A 27,744-nucleotide genomic window follows, 5' to 3' on the forward strand; every position below is an offset into this window, starting at 1 on the left:
TCTGGCTGAGGAAACCAACAACAAGTTTGTGTATTTATTCATGTTTTCTTTATCGTATGTGTCTGCACATTTTAACTCCTTTAACTCCCACAGAGAGAACATGTGGAACCCACATAGAAAGAATAGAATAGAAAAATACTTTATTCATCCCTCAATGGGGGAAATTCAAATTAGTCAAGTAGCTCAAAAAAAAGATTAATATTTACAATGATTGTATATTAACAACATCAATAATAATACCAATTCTAATAAAAATACTACTTCTAACTAATAACAATAATAATAATAATAAATGACAAAAAAAAAAAAAATTAAATTAAAAAATGTGTCCACGGGTGAACATATGTACCCGTGCACATACTCGCAAATAATTTTAAAATGATGAGAAGGAGACCGTGGAGCAAGATTTTCAAAGAGTTGCAGCTCTGCATTTGGCCACCAGGGGACATAAAAGTAATATTTGGCAGCGACTCATCTGGAGGAAGCAGATTCTCTGTGTGACGGCGAGGATGAGGCAGACTTCTGTCATCAGGAGTCAGGACAGAGGAGACAGAGGTGACCTCTGGCACTGATCACAGAGATAAGCTGTTCAGTTCAGTTCTGGAGCTGATTCCATGTTCTGGAGCTGACTCCATGTTCTGCTGTGTCCTCGTTAAGCTTTTGTCTCGGATACCTGCACTTTCTCCTGTTCAGTCAGCATTTTCTCCATTTCCTGTTTCATCTTGAATTGAGAATATCCCAGATTCAATTCAATTCATTTTTATTTATATAGCGCCAAATACAACAAATGTCATCTCAAGGCACTTAGATAGTAAAGTCCAATTCAAGCCAATTGGAATTCAATTCATTGTAATCATAATTATTTATAAAATAATCCAATTCATTCATATAAAGCCAATTCAAAAACAATTTCCTGGCTAAGGAAACCAACAGATTGCAGTGAAACTTGTCTTCAGTCCAATCTCCCGTCCTGAGCGTGCCTGAGGCGACCAGAACCAGAACCAGGAAGGGTGGCCATCCGAACCAGAACCAGGAAGGGTGGCCATCAGAACCAGAACCAGGAAGGGTGGCCATCCGAACCAGAACCAGAACCAGGAAGGGTGGCCATCCGAACCAGAACCAGAACCAGGAAGGGTGGCCATCAGAACCAGAACCAGGAAGGGTGGCCATCAGAACCAGAACCAGAACCAGGAAGGGTGGCCATCCCCCTCCACCAGCTGGGGTTTGAGAGGACAGAAAAGAGGGAAAAACAAACACTGTAACACCATTCAAAGGATATCAGATGATAAAAATGAGGCTGGGTCAGGACTCTGGATCGGGACTTTCAGACACTCTTTCCCACATTGACAAATGAATAAAAAGTACCAAATGCAGTTGATGCTCATCTGGCAGAATCTCAGGGGTTCTGATGATGCTCCTGCATTTAAACAAGGATTTTATGAGGTTTTAAACGCTCTGAATCTGTTCCGTCTCCGCTTTTATTTCTGGAGGGACGGGCTCAGATGCTAATGAATGTTCACAGTTAGCATTCACAGCTTTTTACAACTTTACAACCTTTTCGTTGCCTTGTTACATCAGTTTAAACACCTCCAGCAGGTGTAACTGCAGTGAAACTGTGAGACATAAACCCGTTTTCAGATTTAAATCTCCATCTTCGTGCAGAGCGAGCAGTCCCCCGCTTCCGAGCAGCAAACACCGTAACAGGCGCGGCAGGCAGTGATACGAAGGGAGAGAAAATAGGGCCAAGTGATTGTGAGGTCTGACTTTTTCCTGGAGAACCATTTTGTGATGCAAATGTATTACTCTGTTGAACGCATATTGTTCTGAGAAGCAAAACGCTTTATTTTTTAAACCCCAGCCAACTAGCCGGACTACCTTCATCAGCACCAAAACGAGGCTGGAACTCTGCTCACAGGACGCAGCAGGGGGTAAGAAGATGTTCAGAAATGATGTTGCTGATATGGGATGTTACACAGCTTCATCAGAGTAAAGAGTTGGAAGAGATAATGTGTCACCTTTAAAGCCTTTAAATCAGTTAGCAGCAGCTTGAATCATCACCTCTGCTGTACTTTAACTCTTCACCACAAACACACCTCTTCTCCTTATCGTGTGTATTTATGTGTCATTAAGTAACCAATGGCTGTCATTTTAAAGGGAAATCCAACTTTTTCTTACATATTTGTAAGAAAACAACTCAGATTCAGCCCATTAAATGAATTTGGAACATTTGGGTGTCACAGAATAAGCTTTAAAAGCACGAAGGCTTCTTCTACCACAGTGTTTCTCCGCGCAGCTTTAAGGAAACCTTTACAATACAGGAAGATATGCAGCTTGATGGAGGATGCTGTGTTTGGTAGCCATTTATCACACAGTGTTTACAGATTAAATGAAAGTAAAATACAAATTTCCCACAGAAAACGGCAGCATTTTGCCCTCTTCGTACGTTAGAAACACAAACCAAAGTAGAGACAGGTGACAGAACTGGGCATGTGCTTGATAAATCTTTATATTATATAGTTATATTTATCTTTTATATCTTGTCTTATCTCTGTGACTGTAATTGTGATGATTTAATCTCAGCTCCCCCCAGAGAGCCCCCCCCCCCCACCCAAACTCCAGTTCACTGTATCTGAACACCTTCCACTCCTCCAGCTGATGAACCTTCACACATCTGTGCGCGGGCCTCCCCCGCATCACGAGGCTTTGTCCCTTAATGTTTCATGTGGGTGCGCATCTGACGCGTGCAACCCTGGCCCGCGCTTTATTGGACGGCATCAGGGGGGGAGGGGGGGTCTCTCTCTCTCTCTCTCTCTCTCTCTCTCTCTCTCTCTCTCTCTCTCTCTCTCTCTCTCTCTCTCTCTCTCTCTCTCTCTCTCTCTCTCTCTCTCTCTCTCTGCGGCCGACCAATGAGCTGAAACGGGAGCAGCGGCGGCTGCTTCTGAGCGTCTCTCAGCATCTCTCTGCCTCCAGATCTTTAACACACTCAGGGATGCTGCTGGCGCGCGGATCCGGACTCCTGTAACCTGGGGGTGGGGGGGGCTGACTGAAGATGCGCGCGGAGGGTCCCGCGGATGTGACCACAGAGATGGAGAGGACACCACTGCTCAGGAACTGAGAGGTAACCGGGCTGCGCTGCGATGCTGGGGCTGTTCTGAGTGCAAGTGCGTCATGGAGCTGCTCATGTGGGAGCAGACAGTGATGGAGGCGGATTTAAACCAAACATGCTGGAGATGTGCGCCATAATTAGGCTGTTTGTTGCCCCTGCGCGCGGCTGTAATTACCCCGCAGACCCTCGGTGTGTGTCGGAGTCCACAAAGCAGGACTCAGCTGTGTGATGGAGCTGTCTGACTGCTCTGAGCACAAGCTGCTTCCTGTATTGACTTATTGATGTGCGCGCTGTGGGATCCCCAGCTGGCCCAGAACGGAGTTCAGCCTCTGGGCTTCCACTTAAAGGGCCATGCTGGTGTTTTTTCTTTTTGGAAGCAGGGTTTATTTATTAATTGTGGCCAGGAGGAACGCATGTTCACTTCAGGGTCTGGCAGAGGTGTAACCAGCATGGCATGTGTGGGGGGGCAGTTAGCTCATCTGGGGCGGGGGGGCAGAAAACAATACCTGAAAAAAATCGGTGGAAAACCACTACTACAACTTCAAGCATAATAATAATAATAATAAGAAGAAGTATTATTATTATAATAATAAAAATAATAATAATAGTAATGATTCAATTCGGTAATGAAAATATGGTCACACTAGCATAAATCATGACCGTCAATTTTGTTAAAGCGGCACTATGCAACTTTCAGTAATACGGGGTTTGTTTACCATGCAATACACACCCCAAAGCTGTAGGGGGAGCTCCGTAGAAAATAAGGCGACAGTCTAGCCATATTATATATTACTACTCTAGAAGCTAACCACATTCAATTTAGCCGTCGACAGCTAATGGAGAGAGGTGTGTCTTATCAGGCTCCCTGGCTCGGCTCAGAGCCCTTTAGACCTGCCACCTGCCGTGAAGCAGTAGTTCTCGGCTCTCGTGTGTCGCGAGACTTCCAGAGGTAAACAAAGCACGCGGCGCCACAGGCAAAGTTGCAAGCGCTGTTTCGGGCTAGGGCCACCAGATGGAGATGGAAATGTCACCGTTTTCATCAGAACGGGTCAGCCAAGCTATCTGATGATTGCCAAGCAATTTTATGACCATGAAAAAGTTGCATAGTGCCGCTTTAACAGAGTGGAAATTTTTTATGATTTTTTTTTTTGTAAAGAAATGTAGAACAGCCAACTCCAGCTTTTTATTACCTTCATTAAGTTTACATTTCAGATCATTATATACAACAAAAACATCCGAAAATGTGAAAACCGCCTTTTTTTTTTTCAGCAGCAAGGGGTTAAGGTTACGGAGGAAGGGGGGGGGACACGATAACAAAAAAATAAATAAAGCTATAAACTTTGCAGATATATGCTTTTTTTTAAATCACCACCTGCATTTATACAAGACACAAACAGAGATAATAAATTGTGGCCTTTTTTCTGGCCAGTTTTCTTTGGATGGACAGGGCATTTCTCAGGGGGGCAGTGCCCCCCAGCCCCCCCGTAGCCACGCCCCTGGGCACTGGTCTTTCTTTTGGAGACTGCGCTGCTTTATTTGCTGTGAATGTGCAAACATGTGCAACTCTGTGCATCTGAAGAGTCAGAAAACATCAGAATAAGGTTGGAGCAGATTCACAAATGTGTCATTTTTACAAGAAAGAGGCACAGCTGGACATGTTTATAACAGATATGTTTATTCTAAATGTGTGAGAAGATGCTGCAAAAGTTGTCCGAGCCTCTTCCATCACATCTCCAACATGCACGCCTGCATGCAGATTTGGGTCATAGAGCCACTCATCAGTCAGATTAATATTCCAAAGGGTCCTTCCAGTCGCTTGTGTGGCTTTAGCTCCAATGGTTTTAATCACATTGTTCAGTGTCATCAATCTTAAGTTTATTTCAAAGTCAAATCAAATTTATTTGTAGCACATTTCATATACAGAACAATTCAAAGTGCTTCACATAAAATAAAAACATTGCAGCAGGGAGTGGAAGAAGCATTAAAAATGCATAAAAGAATATAAAGAGAAACAAATAAAATCATTTAAATGAATTTAAAAACAAGCAGCAAATGTGAGAATACTGAGCAACCTTCTTTGATGAGCCCCTTTAATATGACGAAATCTTAAGTTTATTTGATTTGGGCGTCTTTTTCAGTGCAAACACCATTAGTGCTCAGTTTCTGCTATCATTCTAACCTGTTAGAGTAATCTGTTGATGGTTTAAGGGCTGCGTTTACTTCCTAATCTGGTCAATAACGACTCAGAAACGCAGCTTTGGTGGGATGTGACTGCACAGCTGGTCTTCTGTTGGACCGGTCACTGATTCATTTAAAGAGGCGGTTTATTAAATCAGGTTCACAGAGATGTTAGATGTGTGACAGCTGACTCGGTATCATGGAAATTCTTTGTTTTATTTGTTTTTTTCCAACACAAGCCTGCAGTTCTGCTGTACAGATAAGTGGCCCCCACGGGACCGAAATGCCAATTCTCTGAGAACATTAACTGATAGATCAAACCTTATCACTATTTTGATGAAATGACATCAGAGTAAAGAGTTGGAAGAGATAATGTGTCACCTTTAAAGCCTTAAAATCAGTTAGCAGCAGCTTGAATCATCACCTCTGCTGTACTTTAACTCTTCACCACAAACACACCTCTTCTCCTTATCGTGTGTATTTATGTGTCATTAAGTAACCAATGGCAGTCATTTTAAAGGGAAATCCAACTTTTTCTTACATATTTGAAAGAAAAAAACTCAGATTCAGCCCATTAAAGGTGCCATGGCATGAAAATAAATGGAGGCTTTTATATATTTTTATAGGCTTTAGTGGTCCCCTAATACTGTATCTGAGTTTTTTCCCCCAAAATTCTGCCTTGGTGCAGAATTACAGCCAGTCCCAAAAATGAGCTTTCCTTAGGATCCTCAGAATGAGCTGTTTAGGGTCTGCAGCTTTAAATGCAAATTAGGAGGAGAAAGGCGGGGCAAAGATGCTAGCGACTAAAACTAGCGAAACCTGTTGAAATGAGTTTACTTTGACAATATGACGAACTAGTTACTGAACAACTCTCCTAACACAGTCAAACATCAAGCAAGTGCTACACAAGACACAGCAAAAAAGGTGTGAGTGAAGGGGAAAGCAGGAGTGAGGATTTTGACATTCTCAGCTGATTGCTCTGGTTTGCAAAGATGCACGTAGCGCGAGTCACTTCAATCAGGGGAAAGGCAGATATCGTGCGCGCCATAACACCAACAGCAGGACGGCTATCAAAACAACAAATAAGTACACAACACTGGCGTTACAGTAAATGAGGTGTCCACTCGCATACCTCATGCTATTTACTGTTACATTAGCGACAGTGACCGAGCTATTAGCTGCAGAGCTAACGACACAGACAGACTGACCGTTTTGACTCTGGAACCATGAATGAATCATTATCCTGATGAAATGCACTGAATTTGCGGATTCATTCTTCTTCAGGAAGCTTGAAGTAGGGGGTTTTGGTCTAAAATGAGCGAGCTAACCATCTCATGGGCATGCAAACACCTCCAACAGCCCAGTTGGCAGAGATAAGGGCTTGCTAACATGACACACGCATACCTGTTGCTACTAGCTGCATAGCTAACGATACAGACACTTTCTTGTGGTAACAAGTGAAAATTTCATGCCATGGATCCTTTAAATGAATTTGGAACATTTGGGTGTCACAGAATAAGCTTTAAAGCACGAAGGCACAGTTCATCGGGCTTCTTCTACCACAGGGTTTCTCCTCACAGCTTTAAGGAAACATTTACAATACAGGAAGATAAGCAGCTTGATGGAGGATGCTGTGTTTGGTAGCCATTTATCACACAGTGTTTACAGATTTAATGAAAGTAAAATTCAAATTTTACTAATTTTGCTAATAGAGCCACAGGAAGTGGCTCTATTAGCAACAGCTGGAATGGGTACAGCGCCGCCTATCATACCGGGGTATGACACGCTTTGTGCCTCTGATCCCATTCATTCACCGCCATATACCCTTGCTCAGCTCATTCTTATTGTAATTTAGCCAATAATCTGATCCTTTCAGGGCCATGTGACCCCACTGAGTGCCGCAGAGGCCTGGCCTCTTTGAGCTCTCTGATCCTGACACTTTCTGGATCAGATTTGTCTTGAAATGTTTTTACTGGCTCTAAATACTTGGTCACTTCTGGGTTCAGATTCAGGATTTGGAGCCAAAGTGCCACAGAGTTATTGATTATTTGCAGAAGTGGTGTTTAGTAACATGAGCCTTGTGTGGGGGTCGGCCCGATGCTCATGAATAATAAATGCACCTTACAGACCGGCTTGGATTGAAAACACATCTGGCACAGTGATAATGGCCACATGCTGCCAACATGCTCCCACTGAACCAAACAAACTTTAAATTTCTGCAGATTCTGCTGCTCTGGGGTCTGAAGTGACTTCATCTTATGTTTGACTGTACGTAGGAGGATGTCTCCTGGATCATCCCAGAACTCTGTTAGCTGCAGAAACACATGGAAAGGTTTGAAGTTAGCTCAACAGCTACATCCTTCCTGTAGAGAGAAAGTTCACAGACCCGTGTTAGTCCATTTTCTTCCTGTTTTGGGTGAAATTAGCTTCTTCTTCTGATATTTGGACCTTTTCCTGTATCACGAGTGGGTCGGATTTACTCTGAAGCTTTAAAAAACTTTTTTTTTTTTTATAGACTTTCTTTATTGGAAGCAATTTCACAGGTAGACATGTAGCAGTACAGCACAACAGAGAAGCCTTCCATTCTATAATTTTTTCCCCAGTTTTTTATCCCACCCCACGCAACGGAGAAAAGTTCTACGAATTCAATATCAACACATAAACAGTACAAAACACATACAACAAACACATGATTATGGAAAATGACAAAGTAAACTAGTAAATTTAAATAAAAATGTTAAAATAAATAAATAAAAAATAATAAAAAAACAATGAAAAAAGAAAATAAATAAAATAAATAAAATAAATAAATAAATAAATATATGGGGGGCTCAGTCGTCGCAGTCAGGCAGAGATGTCAAAGATTCAATATAGTTTAAGAGAGGTCTCCAAGTCTTTTCAAAAGGACCTGAGGAACCATTGAGGGAAAATCTGAGCTTTTCAAGTTTAATGGACAGCAGCCCCTCTTTCACCCACCTGCTGTGAAACAAACATTTCTAATGGTGGATCCACCTGCTGTTCTGTGCATTTAGTCAACAAATAGAAGTTGATTCATTGGCTTAAAATCTTTGTTCCCAGAGAAAACGGTGTTCTACGTAACTTTAACTTAGTGTGTAACAGCCTTTCTGACTGATCTTTTCTGTTCGTCATGGTTCAAACACTCTAGTTCAGTTCAACATGAGTCAGAAAAGTGATTCGTTTCATGTACTCTCACGGGTTGTTACATTTCTGTGCCTCATCTTTCACATGATCTCTCTTATTAAAGGGATAGTTCGCCTCTTTTGACATGAAGCTGTACTTTGAAAGCTCGTGAACAACCTGAACACGTGTTGACCTTTGTGTCATCTTTTGGTGACAACTGTCCAGAGAACAGCTGGCTTTGTAATCCTCATGCATCCTGTGAAGGAGTGACACACTAAGTTGTTGCTCCTCTGTGTCATTTTGTGGCTTCAGCTGTTGTTATTGATTTATTTACCGAAGTGATTATTATTACAATTAGGAGCTCTTTTTCTGCTGTTCTCAGTGTCTATAGCACATTTAAAAACAACAAGGTTTACCAAAGTGCTTAAAAAAAATTGAAAAAAAAACTGAAATTACACATAAAAACAAGAAAGTACAATAAAAGACCTGACAAATACAAAAGGTACAAAAATATACCACATGTAGCTTACAAAATGCCATGTCAATGTATATTAGAAGTTATTTAAGTTATTTAATTTAGCATATAGCTCATAGCAATAAAAATAATCCACAGTCGGGATTTCTTGTTGTGTTGCAAACACAAACCAGACCAGGTTGCCTTAGGGTGAAATTAGCTGCATGACCTGATGCCTCAATTCTAATTCTAGTTCAGCAAAACTAAAAATCAAACACAGTCGTGGCTAATAGCAACATGTTAGCAAGAGGCTAACAGATAGCCTGTAGCCTACGTCACTCATATAAAACTGCATCCCTTTATCTTCTGCCTGTTTCTCCTCTTCTTCTCTTCTTCTCTTTCTGGGCACCTGATGGCTTATTTGGTCTTTCACCATGATGATGATCCATGATGACTCCACATTATTACCTTTGCTTTTCCCATTAACGCCGTCCGTTCACCCGTCAATCAACCGGAGTCACGTGACGTGAACACATTCACGGAGATGGCTGCACAGATTTATTTATTTTATTTACATTTTTCACATAACCCAGTTAATCACATGAAGGTATATGTATGGAAGTTTTTCTGTGCCATCAGTTTGAATACGAATTTCTAATATTTATTTTTAAAGCATCAAAATCAGACTAGAATTTGAAAAACCAACAGTGTAAAAAAAAAAAAAAATCAATTTCTAAAAAAAAAAAATCAGTGGTAACAGGGGTTAAACAAGTAAACAAACTGATTTTTTTTCCAATGAATTCTTTGAAGTTGAATTTTTTTTTACACTGTTGGTTTTTCAAATTCAAATTCTGATTTTGATGCTGTAAAAATTCAATATTAGAAATTCGTATTAAAACTCTGATGGCACAGAAAAACTTCCATACATATGGGTCGATGTTCATTTTAGGAATGAAATACAGTTTATGTGGATTGGAAGCAGTTTGTGTTGTGTGGCCTGAGATCAGTCTAGTCACATCGAGTGCGCCCTGGGCGGTCGCCCACATCGCCCACAGCTGCCCGCAGCTGCAGCCTGTCAGTTTAAAGTAAAATAAAGAAGGTGTTCAGGTACAACACACAGCCAGTGTAGTTAATAACTCTAAATAAAATGGTTCTGATCCCGTGTGAGCGAAGCAGGAGCTGCTTTGGACGCCGTTTTAAACGAAATACATCGACTCTATTTATGGATTTCACAGCCATACCAGTGGCTGTAACCCCACATATGAGCTTAACTTTGTTTAAATAAGTTTAATGCACTACGCAAACGCTCAGAAGCTGGAGGTTTGGATGATGGTATGAGTGAGGGACTGTGACTCAGGAGGAGCGGCTGTGGTAAAGGTGTGATCAGGATAATGACAGGGTGTAGCTTTCTGTCAGCATGTACTCCCCCACTTCTCTCTCATTTCAGGTCTGCTCATGTTTTTTCCTGCTTCTTTTACCGTAACTCCCTCCTTCCCTCAGCATGAAATAACAGCCTTATCTCACACCGCTCATCATGGTTAACTCGGTGTGTCGGAAAGTCAGCAAGAAACAAAGTTTTCACTCATTTTAGATCCCTAAAACAACTGATTTATTTGGAGAACAAATATTCACGGTTCATAAAAGTTCACCATGTATTGAATTGGGTAAAAATGCATAAACATGGTTAAAATGCAAAAGAAGTGATCTGTTAAAATAAAAGTTATGCCATTTATTTTCATAGTGTTTAGAAATAAAATAGAAATAGAAAAATACTTTATTCATCCTCCAATGGGGGAAATTCAAATTACTGAAGTAGCTCAATTTTTTTTTAAATATTTACAATGATTGTATTAACAACAACAATAATAATACCAATTCTAGTTAAAAAAAATACTACTACTAACTAATAATAATAACAAATGACTAAATAAAGAAATAAATTTAAAAAATTCAATCAATCAATTTGAGAAGAACTGTTAAAAATCCTTATGGCTGTGGGAACAAAGGACCTTCGGAACCTTCTGAAAGTTTGTGAGATATAGTATTATTAAATGTTTTGTGAGTTGTTAATCATTCAATTTATTGACAGTATTGGCACGTGTTGAGCTCAGGTAACTCCGGCCAATCGCAGGGCAGTATATAGGTGAGGGGGCGGGGCATAGCAGATGGAGAGGAGGGAGACGAGTGATCTTGACCGTTTTGGAGTGATTTGGTGGAGCAGAGTTCTTATTTTTTTATGGAAAACGGCAGGTTTACCTGATGTGAAGAACTTTGTGACCAACCGAGAGGTAATTATAAGCATATGAGTGTTTTTGAAACTGTGACTAAGCTGTACAGTATAAAACGAACTGTGAATGCTAACCGTGATTAGCTGTTAGCTTTAGCCTATAGGTGTATGTGATTAGCCGTTAGCTTTAGCCTAGCCGTTGACTTTGGCCGTTGGCTTTGGCCTAGCGGTGTACGTGATTAGCCGTTAGCTTTAGCCTAGCCGTTGGCTTTGGCCTAGCGGTGTACGTGATTAGCCGTTAGCTTTAGCCTGAAAAAAAGGGACAGTGTGATTTGACATGAATCGTCGCTGATTGGACCATAGACATATGGATTGGACCGGTGGTTCGACCTTTGAACCGGAAGGACAACACCGCCAGACAAACAGAAACAAACGAACACTTAATAACATTTTTATTCACTAATTTATCACTGTTTTGTATACTGTGACCCTCTGGTGTTGCATTGTATTATATTAATGTTCTGTATTTTCACTAATTGTAACGTCTTACTTTTAAATAAAGTTTGCTTAAAAAAAATAAATTGATACTCGTGGCTGAAAAATCGATACTTTATCGGGAAACAAAATATCGATATATATTTGAGATTTTTTTCTAAATAATAATAATAAATAAATAAATAAATGAATAAATAATAATAAAAAATTTGATTTTTATTATTTATTTATTTAGTCATTTATTATTAATATTATTAGAAGTATTTATATTTTTATTAGAATTGGTATTATCGTTGTTGTTGTTAAAATACAATTATTGTAAATATTCATATTAAAATATGTAAATATATATATTTAAATAGAATTATTATTTTTTTTGAGCTACTTGACGAATTTGAATTTCCCCCATTGGGGGAAGAATAAAGTATTCTATTCTTTCTCACCTGGAGGCTCCAGGTGTCCAAACCGCTGGGAGATTCGTCCTCCTTTACACCGGGAGCGTGGCGTGTGAGACATTTGGATTTGTGCCTTTTCTTACTAAGTAAAAGTAAGTGTCAGGGAAGCTCTTATCAGCACAAACTCAGAGTAAAAACATACATTTGACTGTAGTTTCTGGATCTTAAATGTGTCACAGACATTAATGTTGAAGCTTATCTGTTGTGATGATTGACGATAATGAGTTACAGCTGGAAACCTTCACTTCGTATAAACCATGAATTACTTATAACTCTGTATTTATGCTCCTTACTGAAGGCGTCGGTGCAGGCAGCTTCAGCAGAAAGGTTGTCGGAGTCGGGCAAACGTAATAAAGCAGCTTAATTACCTCAGAGAGACGTGAGTGTCGGTCCAACACGACCCAAAAGTGGTCCCTGACATGGTTTATGAGGTGCGTGCTGATGTCATTTGTGTGCATTATCCCTTTGTCAGTACAGCTGGTCGGAGAGCTCGTCCTCTGCTGAGGGTAATTTTCTCATTTCAGGGCAAGTAAAACAGATTTTTACACTAGATTTATGGCTTCCTTTCTCATGTTGAACACATCCATCCAGTTTAATTAAATCCAGCCTGGTCAAGTTTACAGAATCATGAGCAGAAACAATCAAGTTTTATTTTCTGTGTTAACTGGAGCTCATTTCAGATGCTGTACTCGCATTTAGTCTTAAATACTCGTCTCTGTCCCTCCGGAAAGGGATGCTCCCCTCCCACTCTCCAGTTACTTGTTTAAAAGTCACCCGTGGGGTAAATTTATCGAGGTTATCACACCATTTGTGCTGGAGAAACGCCCAGCGTGCAACTTGCTGGGTGAATGTAAATGTACTTTATTTCTACAGCCCCTTTACAGATGATCCTTATGATGTGCCAAAGTGCTTTACAGCAGGTAATAAATAAAGAGAAGAAGAAATAAAAACAATAAAATAACTGCTCTGTTGACCTCAGAGCTCTACCAGGACTGTTAAAAGCTCAGATAAATACGACGGGGTGAGGCCGTTAAGAGCTTTAAAAACAAACATAAAAAAGTTTAAAATCAGTTCTATAAAGGACAGAAATGGAGGGACTTAAAGGTGGGGTAGGGGTTCTTTTTCTGGAACATTTTTTTACATATTGCCTGAAATACTCTTCACACCCCCATTGCAACCAATTAATTAAAAGTTTTGACACAAATATGAAAAGTTTTAGTGGCCTCTAGAACGTACAATCCAGGAAAAACACTATCCAATCATACTGAACGGACCGTTAACGATGATTGGATTCTGATGCGTCTATCAAACTGCAATCTGCTCCTCCCTTCCCCCTCCTTCCCCCTGTGCGCGTACCCTGCTCCGTGAACGAATTACGTGTCCAGAAGCTTGGCAGGAAGCTAAACTAGAGCCAGCTTGGCTAGCCTAGCATTATTAAACGTATAGTTAGCATAAACTAAATACTAAATACGGCAACGATCGATGCTTGCTGTCAGAACAGCACTCGTGCACCTTCGTGCTCGTGCGCGTTCATGTACTCTAGAGGCGTGGCTTCGGGGGGAAAGTGAAGAAAAGGGTTGGGACTTTTGACCTGTGTATTTTCAAAATGCAGCTTCGCTGGACTCAAAATCCAGGATCTCCTACCCTACCTTTAAGAACAGGAGTGATGCGCACACGTCTGTTGGTGTTGGTTAAAAGACGGGCAGCAGCGTTTTGCACCAGCTGAAGGCGACAGAGAAGACTGGGAGACGCCCACATAAAGAGCATTAAAACAGTCTGACCTTGAACTTATTTCTCAAGGTCATGACGACTTAAAAACATTTTAACTTTGGCCAGGAGACGCAGCTGGAAAAAACTAGTCCTGACGACATTGTTCATCTGTTTGTTTTTGTTGTTTGTTTTTGGATGAAGATGTTGTTGTTTTAGCTGATTGCATAACATGTCGGCTCGGCAGCCTTCAGTCTCTGAAGCAGCTGCACGGGTGGAATGTGAGGCAGGTATGTGAGGACGTCTCTCCCCTCTGCCTGAGAAAAAAAGGAGACGGAGATTCCTCGAATTTCACCAACAGAACATCTATTTGTAGCCTGCAGACGGAGCACAAAGTCCTGAATCAGGAATGTACTTTCCAAACCCTCCCCGTGCTGCAGGTGTTCAGCTCCAGAAACACACAGTTCTGGTTGGGGGGGTAGTTGGGAGGTGGCTCAGCTCTGTATCAAGCTCTGTGGTGCTAATCCAGGGGGGGTGTTGGGACTCCTGAAATTAAATATCGGTGGCTTATTGGTGCAAAAAGACGTTTTTGTTAACCCACGACTGCTACACTGCAAATTATTTGGTTCTTACCAAGAAAAAAAACCTTACATTTAGAAGTGCTAGATATTTTTTTCTTGTTTTAAGAATTAATTTCTTATTTTAAGTCTTCAACTTAACAGTATAATCTCATATCAAGCAAAACTTTACTTTTTTTGTCTCAAACAGGCAGGGAATCATAAAATGAGACAATTAACACTTAAAATAAGATGTATTACGTTTCTCCTCCAAAGTCTCATCAAAATAAATCTTGTTTTAAGATTCAATAACAAACTCAACATGCTTGATTCAAGAGTCACACAGAAAATATCTGAAAACACACTTTATTCCTTGGATTTTAAGCATATGACAAATGTTTGTTCACAAAACTGCCTTTGTTAAATCTAGAAACAAGACTTCTACAATCTTAATTTAAGAAATCTTGCCAAGTCAAATTATCTTGCTGCATGGACAGATTTTTTCACTTGTTTTGAGTACCTTTTCCCTTAGTTTTAGTGATTTTTGTCTTGTTTGAAGACCCCTATTTTTGGCAGTGTATGGGGGGGGGGGGGTGTTCTGATGATGTCTGCTTACTCACAGAGCCTGTTCAGCCTTTGTTACCCCCCCCCTACTGATAACAGAGGGGCATCGCTCTGCACTTTCACACGTGACGCCGATGCGTGACGAAGACTCATCATTCCTGGCTGGAAAGCTGGTGAGAGAAGGCCGTGAATGTGCAAAGACAACAGCCAGAAGCAGCGAAATGAAGGGGTGGGGGGTCATAAATCACCTCGGTGCTGCAGTCAGGGGGGGCAGTTATTCAGTTATCCAGTTATCCAGTTTTTCAGTTTTTCAGTTATTCTGTTTTTCTGTTTTTCTGTTATTCAGTGATTCTGTAACACTGGAACTGTAGAGCAGAGTTTGGATGTGCAGACCACGTCCGAGGAGGAATTTCCACGTCTGTCTTTGATCCTGAACGCCTCCTCCTGCCCCGACGCGCTGCCGTCGGCCTCAGTCCGCTCGGCTCGGCCGCGTTCTTTTTTTAAGCTCATAGACTCGCTTTGTGTTCGGCTTCCCGCTCGCTGGGATATGAAAGCTGCTGGTATTTGTTATCTTAGTGTGTGTGGGGGGGCGGTTTGCTGATCTGTAGGAGAAAACATGGAAACCAGCTCAGTGTGTTCTGTGTTGCAGGAGATTAGCTGGAGTCATACCTGGTTTTACCTGCTCCAACATGCCCGCACACACCTGTGAGGCCAGGAGGAGGTGCATGAGAGCGTGCACGAGAGCGTGCACACACCTGTGAGGCCAGGAGGAGGTGCATGAATTGTATGCTGTTTTTATATTGCTGTCTGCTGGGGGAGTTGCACTAAAGACAGAAACAGCCTGGACAAACTGGTGAAAAAGGGTTCAGGTTCTGTTGTAGGCAGAAGGCTGGAGCCTCTCAGTGCTGTGGTGGAGCAACGGATGAGGAGGAAGTTAGATTCTGTTTTGGAGAATAATAAACATCCTCTCCACAACATCCTGGCAGCACAGAGAGGTTCAGGAGGTCCTTTGTTCCCACAGCCAGAAGGCTTTTTAACAGTTCTTCTCACATTGATTTTATTTTATTTTATTTATTTTTATTATTTTTTATTATTTTTTAAATTATTTTATTTAATAATTTATTATTATTACATTTATTATTATTAGTTAGTAGTAGTATATTTTTATTAAAATTGGTATTATTATTGTTGTTAATATACAATCATTGTAAATATTAATAATTTTTTTGGAGCTACTTGACTAATTTGAATTTCCCCCATTGGGGGATGAATAAATAAATAAAATTAATTAATAAATTAATAAAAATTTAATTTCTATTCTATGAGAGCGTGCATGAACGTGCACACACCTGTGAGGCCATGAGAGCGTGCATGAACGTGCACACACCCTGCCTCCTAAAGGTAGCACAGGCAAATACCTAATTGACATGTTAGGTATTTTGCAAGCGGCGGTGGGAAGACGTTAGTGCGGTCCGTGCACATGCTGACACAGACGTGCACGGCCGGTGGAGCGGCGTGCTGGAACAGATCGCTCTTTCATGCAGAAGCAGGCTGCACCTTTGCTCCCCGGCGGTGTTTACCTCCTCCCTGCTGCTCCGGCTGCCACGTCGCAGCGCTGCCTGGGTGCTCGCTCGCTGCTCTGGGAGCCTCGTGGCCTCGCGGCCTCGCTGTGGTCACTCTGCTTTGGCTCTGAGGAGTCACAAACTACCGGTTTGCTGCTCGTAGGGACACTTTTTTTTTCTTTTTTCTGAGCTCTGCTGACAGTTTGGGAGATAAACACATGAGGTGAAATGCTGTGAGAGTGAGGAGTCCTGCTCACCTCACGGCTCTGCTGGAGTCTGGGGGGCTTTTTCTGTGATTCGGCTGGAAAATGAGTGGATATCTTTACAGAGGAAGGTAAGGCTTCTCCTGGGATGAGTCATTTCTGTGGGTGTACGTTCAGAAAAGCCTTTTCTTTGCTCTGAAGGCAGGCAAAGTGAAAGGTTTGCCTTTGCTTTTAAGAAAAGAGAAGCTTTGTGTTGCAGTTACATAATGCAGAGAGTGGTGTCCCCTCATGTTGAGCAGCTATTGGCTGGCTTTGATTCGCTCGTTTCAAAGCAAACAGCTGAATTATCTGTGCTCACCGCCGACATTTAACCTGTTCCAGCCCGTCAGCGGGTCGACGACTCCTTTAAAAAGCGATTCGTACACGTCTCTGGACTTTTATTCCTCCTGCAGACTGGCTGAACTCGAGATGTTTTGTCTTTTTATCACCCTAACTTCATCCGATCTGTTTAAAAAATGCACTATTTTCATTTTAAGTCCAAATAACACTGGGAAGGTAGATTTCTTACCTCTTGTTTCCATTCCTACTCGCATTCTGGCACAGAGGATATTTATGAAGTGGTTATTTTCTCCCATTTTCCAGACAAAAAATTTGATTTGCAGTCATTTTTAAATCATTTCATCCTGTTTTTATCTGTATTCTTACACAGCATTCCAATTGTTTTGCGATTGGGCCTCAAAAAAGCATCAGATTTTAAGGATTGGTGTTCAGCTGTCCCAAAATGGTCATGTTTGGCAGCTGAGAAGACCAACATGGCGACGTCTGGAAGCGAAACGGGGGGGCCTCAAATAGACGGGTCACAGACTGATGATGTCATTGGCTGCTTTCTTACAATCTGTGTGTTTGAGATGCTTTTGTGTCCAAGAAAACAGCAGAGTTTTATACACCGGGGGAGGAGAATGGTCCAGAACTGTCCAGTTTCTGGAGATTTGTTGGACTTGTAAGGTTCTCCAATCCAAATGACCTTTAAACTACTGCCCCTACAGGCAGCAGGAGGGTAATACAACTCAAGTAAACCTGCAGTCTGGGAGCAAAGTGCTCCGTTCTGAAGGAACAGATGCATGGAGCAGTTTTTCTGACAGGATGTTCCTGATTTTGCTTTTCCTCGTTATTAATTGCACATTTTATTTAACGGGTTCCTTTTCAGTGTCGGACTAAAAATTGTTCTTGGTACTCCTAACTGAGAGGTGGTGGGACCAGGACCAGGTTTTAGGTTCCTTAACAGACTTCTACTGAGATGTCTGCAGCTCATCAGCGAGCTTTAGTCCTGCTTATTATTCAAAAACTGGAAATGATCCATTTTACAAAACCAAGAAAAACTCTTTAATTAAGAAGCATTAACCTACAGCTGGTGTGTTTTAGACCTTCATCGGAAACCTAAATGATTAATGATCGAATATGCTCACATTATTTCAGGATGACCTTCAGAGCTGCAGAAATATCAACTTTTGTCCAATTTTACCACCTGACCTGATCTGGATGGTAGGGCTGAACAGATGAGAGCTCGGTCCTGTGTGTTCGGACCAGATTTGGTGTGTTTTGCACCTTTTAATGATGAGCACCAACACATGAGGGAAGAAGTGTGGCCTCTTCTGTCACTTTGCTCTGTTCTGCTGCAGCCGGCCGCCTCCAGTCACATCTCCAACACATATCCGTGTTATCCAGAGACACCCCAGAGACGCGGCTCTTTACATTCTCACACGGATGCTAAGCTCCATTATCGGCTTGATCTTGACTTTAGTTGATAAATGAAGAGTTTAAACCGACTTAGTCTGTCCTGAATCATCAATTAGAGATTAAGTCTAAGAGGATGAAGAGGAAATCCATGCCGTGTTCCTCTGATCCTGAAGAAATCCTCCTTTTTTTTATATCGACTTTGTCTCACTCAGAGAAGTGAATCTCATACAGTCAAGTGAAAAAGAAAGTGAACCCCTGATCCAGCAGCTGGTAGCAGCAGTGTGTGAGAAACTAAGTGAACCCCTGATCCAGCAGCTGGTAGCAGCAGTGAGTGAGAAACTAAGTGAACCCCTGATCCAGCAGCTGGTAGCAGCAGTGAGTGAGAAACTAAGTGAACCCCTGATCCAGCAGCTGGTAGCAGCAGTGTGTGAGAAACTAAGTGAACCCCTGATCCAGCAGCTGGTAGCAGCAGTGAGTGAGAAACTAAGTGAACCCCTGATCCAGCAGCTGGTAGCAGCAGTGAGTGAGAAACTAAGTGAACCCCTGATCCAGCAGCTGGTAGCAGCAGTGAGTGAGAAACTAAGTGAACCCCTGATCCAGCAGCTGGTAGCAGCAGTGAGAAACTAAGTGAACCCCTGATCCAGCAGCCGGTAGCAGCAGTGAGTGAGAAACTAAGTGAACCCCTGATCCAGCAGCCGGTAGCAGCAGTGAGTGAGAAACTAAGTGAACCCCTGATCCAGCAGCTGGTAGCAGCAGTGAGTGAGAAACTAAGTGAACCCCTGATCCAGCAGCTGGTAGCAGCAGTGAGTGAGAAACTAAGTGAACCCCTGATAAACTTGTGAGAATGTAGAGATAACGGTAGCTGACAATATCTTTTCTTTTCTTTGTTCTGGATGTGAGAATACCAAAAAGTATGAAGAATGTCAAGAATTACGAGAAATATTCTCAGATTTGGGTGTTGATCTGGTTTCAAATTGGAAAGTTCAGTTTGGAATATGTCAGACTAAATGACATTAATTAATTTGTGAATGCACCTTTAAAAAGTCCCGGAACAAAACTGGGAAAATATTTTAATTATTCAGGCACCAGCATCAGATTTAAGTGACATTTACATCAGTTACAGTGATACAAACTAATGTCTTCATAAATGTAGGACTCTGTTTATTTCCAGTTAAACTGGCATCATGTACAGATCTGCTGCTGTGTTTGGGATCTTTGTCCTGTTGATGATGTTGAAGGTGCCCAGGTCCTGTGGCTGCAGAACCAGCCCAGATCATCAGCCCTCCACCACCGTGCTTGACAGTTGGTGTGAGGTGTTTGTGCTGATATGCTGTGTTTGGTTTCCTCCAAACGTGCTGCTGTGCATTATGAGCAAACATCTCCACTTTGGTCTGCTCTGTCCAAAGGACATTGTTCCAGAAGTCTGGTGGTTTGTTCAGATGCAGCTTTGCTAACCTAAGCTGTGCTGTCATGTTCTTTTTTTATTTATTTTGTATTAATCTTTTTGGCAGACAGATAAACATACAAATCAGTGAAATCAAGAAAATTATAGATGTACAACAGTTTTCTTTCCCTTTTGAATATATCATATGAACATTAACTCACAATCCAAACTACAGAGCAAACAAACAACAATGACAAAAAAAAGACAAACAAAGTGCCTACATTATACCATATATCAAACCTTGATCTCTGAGCAAATCAAATCGGTACAGGAGTATCACATATATCACATTTATCTAGTCATGTCTTCTATATAATTCAAAAATACCGGCCATGTTCTTTTTAGAGAAGATGCTTTCTCCTGCAGCCCTTCCACACAACACATACCTGTTCAGTCTTTCTCTAATTTCTGCTACTTACCCTCTGAATTCCTGTGGAAGCAGCGAGGGTTCACTTAGTTTTTCATTCCCTGCTTCTGTGTTTTGTTCTATGAATAAAGACTCAGTGTGTTATACGTCATGTTGTTGTTAGATTTTGTTCATTTTAAAACCTGCTGAGGAGCAGATGATTCTTTTAGCTCCTGAAATGTTAAAAAAAGGTTTTTATTCTGATTTCAGCTGAGAAAAACCTTCGTTTCTAAACTCTTGAACCAGATCATGAGTGGTAAAATGCTCCCATTAAGCTGCTGAGAGGTCCATTTGTGTGTAAAGTCCCTTCACTGGAAGGATCTCCTGAATTCTTGCCCCTGTGTTTACTGTGTCTCTGCTGGTGAGTGATGGCTGTGTGACTGGAAGCATGCGCTGACTCAGTTTCCACCACCAGCATGTGAGCGAGCTGCAGCCTGACATGTCAGCGGCAGCCTGACATGTCAGCGGCAGCCTGACATGTCAGCGGCAGCCTGACATGTCAGCGGCAGCTCGGCTCTTCCTGGATATTTTTGGCCCTCTGCGCTGTGGGGATTTCTCCTCTCACAGACGGGTTCTGCAGCAGGAATAGGTGTAAAAACAGTTTACTGTCATACAGCTGGTGGCTGCAGGATGAGGGTCAGTGCATGGACGCATGGGGCAGAGTTCAGTCTGAGGGAGTTTGGCTGATGGCTGTCTCTCTGTTTTCAGGCACTGTGGTGCAGATAAACGGGCCCGGCCGAAGAGCGTCGGACCTATGATGGGTAAGTGCCTCCTGAATCGTCTTGAATGTGTGTCTCCTGCAGTCAGTGGGGTTACATGGCACTGAAAGGATCAGATTATTGGCTAAATTACAATAAGATTGAGTTATTAAGTTCATGTATATACCTTAATCTGACTAAGAATTTGACTGGATCGGATTAAGGGCTAAATTACATTAAAACTGAGTTATTAAATTCATGTTTACGCCTAGCCTGGCTGACGCGTCCATATCTGGATGAGATGGTGGTCTGGGAACTAGGTGTGCATTTTCCCGTATTTGAGGCGTGGTTTACGAATGCCTAGAGCCGTTTATTGGGCGCTACGAATGTCTATCAAATGGCGTCTGGTTCTTCCCATGCTGCTTTGCACGCGATTCATAGCCAATTGTATCACTTATACCAGATGATGTATGTAGAGCGACAGAAATTCGACGAGGAAGAAATCTTTCAACGCCAAACGTTGCTCTTTTTTAAAAGTAAACTTGCGTTCTAAGCTACTTAAAACACTTTCTAAGGCTGCATCGAACGGTAACGTTGTGTCCGCTGCCATGTTGGATTAACACTCTACAAGCTTCGGTGTCGCGCTTAGACGTCGTCATCGTCTTGCTGCCCCCCCCCGTTCTGTGATTGGTTCCCTAACTCAGGCCAAAATAAGGGCGGTGGTTTCCAGGCTGCCTTTGCAGTGTGAATGAAATTGCGCGCAAAGCAGCATGGGAATTCCCAGGCTAGTTTACCCCTTACTCTGACTATAAATTGGACCGGATCGGATTAAGGGCTAAATTACAATTAGACTGAGTTATTAAGTTCATGTGGACACCTTAATCTGACTAAGAATTGGATTGGATCGGGTTACTCGCAGTCGGATTAAAGGCCTCGGTATGCTACTCCGTAGCTATCCTTCAATCGGACTCCGTGGTCACGCAGAGGCTCTCCGTCCTTTCGAAGTTCTCCGTCGGGCTGTCGGATACGCAAGGCAGTTCCCCTCCCGATCAGTAGGCGGCGCTACGTTAGACGACCCAATCTCTTACGTCTATGGTGAAAGTGGTTGATTGATGGTTCACCTTCCGGCTCCTTTCCACTCCTCACAGCGAACGATGGCGACCGAGAGAGAAAGACTGTTGTTGGAGTTGGAGCTTGTTGATATTGAAATGCAAATAATTTTGACCAAATGTTGACCGGCACACAGTAGACTCTTTCAGAAATGGCGGTATTGTTGTTCTGAGAGGAGCTAAACCGGGAAAGAGATTCCGGAAATTATGTTGTTAGCCGACCAATCACAACCCTTGTGGTCTCCGCGAGTCTCCGCCTCCTCGACGGATAGATAGATAGGAATGTTGGCCGACGCACGCAAGCGACGGAGAGCGTCTCCGGGAGGGCCTCCGTAGCCTTTCCCTGACGACCATAAATCAGGATTAAGACCCCGAGATAACTGGACTGAAAGTCACTCAGTGGGGTCACATGGCACTGAAAGGATCGGATTATTGGCTAAATTACAATCAGACTGAGTTATTAAGTGCATGTAGACACCTTAATCTGACTAAGAACTGGATCGGATGGGATTCAGACCCCGAGATAACTGGGTTGAAAGTCACTCTAAACCTGCTTGTAGACGCTGAAGCACGTGGTGAATCAGACTTTGCGTTCTGCGCATGCTCCAGATGTTTTCCCGGGGTCGTGACCCGGAAGTCAAAGGAGACGATATTCCTGTTGTTGTCGCCGTCAGAAAGAAACAAACAACGCGATGGAGAATGCTCCGTTGGGCATCGAGTTTGTGCAACAAGCAGCTCATCACAGAGCAAATGTAGAGGGACGTAGCTTCATCTGGCTCTGCGTTCTCCATCTTTCTCCAATGCCTGAGTTTGTTGTTGTTGTTGGTGGTGAAGAGGTCAACAGGAAGTGGCTCTATTAGCAACAGCTGGAATGGGTACAGCGCCACCTATCATACCGGGGTATGACGCGCTTTGTGCCTCTGATCCCATTCATTCACCGCCATATATCCAAGGAGAATTACCCTTGCTCAGCTCATTCTTATAGTAATTTAGCCAATAATCTGATCCTTTCAGGGCCATGTGACCCCACAAACACCTGATCACAGTTCCCATGCCCTCGCTGTGCTGCAGCTATGAATGACTCTGTGTTTATAGGTGTGTTCCTCTCAGCCCGGCTTTTCCACGTCCAGTTTCAGGGAGAATTTATAAAGTGACGCAGACATTTTTCACAACTTGGATATTTTTACAGCTTTGGAAACAACCAGAGGCGAGTACAGCTGGGGTTTTATGGGTTTCTTTTACAGAATTCCCACCATCTTTTCCTTCTAAATTGTTACTTTTTCTTACAGTATTACTTTTAGTATAAAGAGGGAAAGGTTTCGGTTAGTTTAAGCTGTGCTGTACTTCCACAGATGGTCAAACAAACTCAGTAAAAGGTAACATATTGCATAAACCTCCCTTAGAATATTCAGATGTTGTCTTAGAAATCAATTTGAAATCATTGGATCTCTAAATGAAGCAGCACTGATTTCTATCTTTCAATGAAAGCTGGAATTTCATGATGTTTCTGTTTGTAATTTAATGTGTTTCAAACATGCGTAGTTTGGTGATTTAATTAATGACAGAGGCTCCATCTGTAAAGTCAGATGTTATACCCATTATACCCCATAATTATGCTGACATTATTCTGTTTGACTTAAATTATGCACTAATTGAAGGTTAATCTTACTGTGTATAAAAAGGTCAATGGGAAGTGTAATCAGCGGCTGACTTGCTACTTTTGGATGCCTTAGACTCTTGGAAGAGAGCGTGTGTTCCGAGACCGTGTAGACAGACGAATGGCTGACAGCCTGATTTAGATTCCCAAGGACTAAATATGCAGCTTGCTGGAGCCAAAACTCCAGAGAGAAACACGCCGATCAAACCCAGTTCCACCACACGTCCAGGTCCTCACCACCCTTGGATTTTTGGCCACTGGAACCTTTCAGAGGGAGATTGGAGACAGATCGGGGGTGTCCCAGTCCTCTGTGAGCCGTGCGCTCCCCTTGGTCATCAATAGCTCTCATCAGTTTATCACCCATGGTACATCAGATTCCCATACACCGCCAGGTGGGTGTGTCTCCATACAGCGGGGGGCAAACGGCACTATAGCCCAGAGAAGGCATGTCAGATTTGTACAATATTGCCATGAACGAGGGTCTCCACCTGAACCAGCCCGGGCAGACCAGAAGGTGCCAGAAGACCCCCCTCATGGACCCCCCCATCAAAGAGCCATCATGATGAGGCAACAACTGATTGCACGGCTTTAGTTCGAGCGCCTGGCCACGCCGAGACGTTTCTTACATATCAAACCATTTCTTCTTAATTTCGGTCACATTACGAACTACAGGTGACATGGAATTAACAGCACTCGTAATAACTTCACATTTCTTGACATTTCTTGACATTTTTTTTCACATACTTGCTTTAGCAGGTCCCGTAATTCCACTACTGACACTGCTAAAAATGACAGATTTTCCTTTCTGGATCTCTGAAAGCAGAACTTCAGTCTCAGAGCCCCTAAAGTTGTTCTTTCTGGATCTCTGAAAGCAGAACTTCAGTCTCAGAGCCCCTAAAGTTGTTCTTTCTGGATCTCTGAAAGCAGAACTTCAGTCTCAGAGCCCCTAAAGTTGTTCTTTCTGGATCTCTGAAAGCAGAACTTCAGTCTCAGAGCCCCTAAAGTTGTTCTTTCTGGATCTCTGAAAGCAGAACTTCAGTCTCAGAGCCCCTAAAGTTGTTCTTTCTGGATCTCTGAAAGCAGAACTTCAGATTCAGAGCCCCTAAAGTTGTTCTTTTTGGATCTCTGAAAGCAGAACTTCAGTCTCAGAGCCCCTAAAGTTGTTCTTTCTGGATCTCTGAAAGCAGAACTTCAGTCTCAGAGCCCCTAAAGTTGTTCTTTCTGGATCTCTGAAAGCAGAACTTCAATCTCAGAGACCCTAAAGTTGTTCTTTTTGGATCTCTGAAAGCAGAACTTCAATCTCAGAGCCCCTAAAGTTGTTCTTTCTGGATCTCTGAAAGCAGAACTTCAGTCTCAGAGCCCCTAAAGTTGTTCTTTCTGGATCTCTGAAAGCAGAACTTCAATCTCAGAGACCCTAAAGTTGTTCTTTTTGGATCTCTGAAAGCAGAACTTCAATCTCAGAGCCCCTAAAGTTGTTCTTTCTGGATCTCTGAAAGCAGAACTTCAATCTCAGAGCCCCTAAAGTTGTTCTTTCTGGATCTCTGAAAGCAGAACTTCAATCTCAGAGCCCCTAAAGTTGTTCTTTCTGGATCTCTGAAAGCAGAACTTCAATCTCAGAGACCCTAAAGTTGTTCTTTTTGGATCTCTGAAAGCAGAACTTCAATCTCAGAGCCCCTAAAGTTGTTCTTTCTGGATCTCTGAAAGCAGAACTTCAATCTCAGAGCCCCTAAAGTTGTTCTTTCTGGATCTCTGAAAGCAGAACTTCAATCTCAGAGACCCTAAAGTTGTTCTTTTTGCGCCTTGATGCCATTCTCATGACTCATGACTCAACACTTCCTGGCACAGGAGAAAGGAAGCACAGCCTTATATGGTATTATTTAGGGCGTGGAGTATGCAGATCTACTATCCTCGTGCACTTAAATACGCATGGGTGGGATTCATCATTTACGCAGGTCGTTTACACACTGTTTAACGAAGTTAAGAGCGTTTGTTGAATATGACGTGGCGTGTTCGTACGAGAAAAGTAAGAGAAATTTAGAATAAAAATACGAAAATGTTCTTGCATGAGGCCCAATGATTTTGAATTTGAGGACAAACTGGAGATCCTCTGAGCATCTTTGCTCCTCAGAGACCCTAAATTGCTCCGAACATCGGAGGTATTCCAACACTGGACCTGAGCTGATGAGACTAAACATGAAATATCTTGGCTTCGTGTTTATTTTTCTTTATTTTCCATAAGGTCACAACTCTGCCTGCTTCTAAATTTAAAAATCAGTTTGTTAAAATAAAAGCATTCGTCTGTTATTTATTGGCTGAAGGAAAATCTGTTGAAAAGGAACTCAAAGAAAACTTAATCAGGCTCTAACATCATCCTCATAATGGAGATTTACATTTATGAACTGATCTCCAACATCTATTCATCAACACTCACGGGGAGAAATGAAATCAATATGCTTCTTTAAAAGTTAAACCATCCATCCAGGCTTCTCGTGCACATCTGGGTCTGGTGGAAATGGAATGAATTATCATTTCATTGACGGCCCTTTGCAGAGCACATGAAAGTAAAACACGGATGCTTGCGTTCTCGCGCTGGTGGTCGTATCGGAGTTGTGTAACATCGAGCAGACTCGGTCCAGCATCCATTTTTACATTACAAAGCAGCTTTTTAATAATGTTTAAAGAGCTGTCAGAGACAGAAACTCTGCCAAACCCATCCTGATTGCACCCCACGGGATCCCGTCTTCCACCTCCTCCCCCCACTCACCCACAAACCGATTGGCTCGGCTTTTAAAGGAGTAAAACTCAATTTATAGTGTGAATCCCTCCAGTGTGGAGTTTTCTGGGAATGCTTCTGGCCTGTTAGTGAGGACAAGTTTGGCTTTGGAGAAGTCTGGATGCGTTTCAGCTGGGCAACAATAAACCATGTCAGCTCGATGGATGTATGTGTACATGTACACACCGCTCATATACATCCAAGTTTAATAAGTTTATAATGAGACGGGGGGTCGGAACAACTCGGATGTTTCTCACAAAGCTCCAAAGTGTTTAGATTAGAGTCTCACACTGTTGGACTGATGATTCTCAGAAAGCCTGGAACGAATTAGCTGAAAGTACATGTGCTGCAGTCAGCCTTCAGGAGGATGTTTTAACACAGTTTTCACAGAAATTGTTTTTATTTGCATTAACAGAATCGAGAAGAAAAAAAATGTTTACGGCAAACTGTAAATTACTTTGTCTTCGCTATAAAGAAAGAAAAAGTCCTCAAGATCTCAAATTCATAGAAATTCCACAGTTCCGAGGCATCAAAGAAGCTTTCAGGTTGCTGCTCCATCTTTGCTCCAACCCTCACCTGTGGGCTCAGATCTGGGTAGAGACCCAAAGAAGGAGGTCGTGGGTACGAGCGGCTGAAATGAGTTTCCTTCAGATGGGGGTGGGGCTCAGCCTGAGAGATAGGGGGAAGGGCTCCACCATCCGGGGGGAGGAGCTTGGAGTTGAACCGCAGCTCCTCCACATAGAAAGGAGTCAGCTGACGAGGAGGCCCCGGGTCAGAACCAGAACTCTCTGGAGGGATTATATCCCATCTGACCTGGGAACACCTCAGGATCCCCCAGGGGGAGCTGGAGAGGGGGGCTGGGTTTCCCTGGGATGGATGGTTGGATGGTTGGATGAATGGATGGTTGGTTGGATGGATGGTTGGATGAATGGTTGGATGGTTGGATCGATGAATGGTTGGATGGTTGGATGGATGGTTGGATGGTTGGATCGATGGGTGGGTGGATGGATCGATGGATGAATGGATGGATGGTTGGATGGTTGGATGGATGGATGGATGGTTGGATGGATGAATGGATGGATGGATGGATGAATGGATGGATGGATGGTTCGGTGAATGGATGGTTGGGTTGACGGATGGACAGATGGTTGGATGGATGGGTGGATGGATGGATGGGTGGATGGATGGATGGATGGATGGTTGGATGGATGGTTGGATGGATGGTTGGATGGATGGATGGATGGATGGATGGTTGGATGGATGGATGGATG

At 42.5% G+C, this 27,744-nt stretch overlaps 1 protein-coding gene across 2 annotated transcripts in view; it reads left to right on the forward strand.

Annotated features, from left to right (window-relative positions):
• The first annotated feature begins 2,995 nt into the window (after nt 1-2,995).
• pde4dip (phosphodiesterase 4D interacting protein) overlaps nt 2,996-27,744 on the forward strand; it is a 159,821-nt gene continuing 135,072 nt past the window's right edge. Inside the window, exons 1-2 of one of the 2 annotated variants that reach the window (XM_075486076.1) lie at nt 2,996-3,118; nt 20,945-20,997. In XM_075486076.1, coding sequence (XP_075342191.1) covers nt 20,991-20,997 — 7 coding nt within the window. In that variant the 5' untranslated portion in view covers nt 2,996-3,118; nt 20,945-20,990. Of the gene's footprint in view, nt 3,119-16,419; nt 16,781-20,944; nt 20,998-27,744 lie in introns of those variants that run through there. The other variant, XM_075486075.1, reaches the window with a different exon arrangement.

The sequence above is a fragment of the Odontesthes bonariensis genome, chromosome 15 (assembly GCF_027942865.1).
Source record: "Odontesthes bonariensis isolate fOdoBon6 chromosome 15, fOdoBon6.hap1, whole genome shotgun sequence".
NCBI classification, from domain to species: domain Eukaryota; kingdom Metazoa; phylum Chordata; class Actinopteri; order Atheriniformes; family Atherinopsidae; genus Odontesthes; species Odontesthes bonariensis.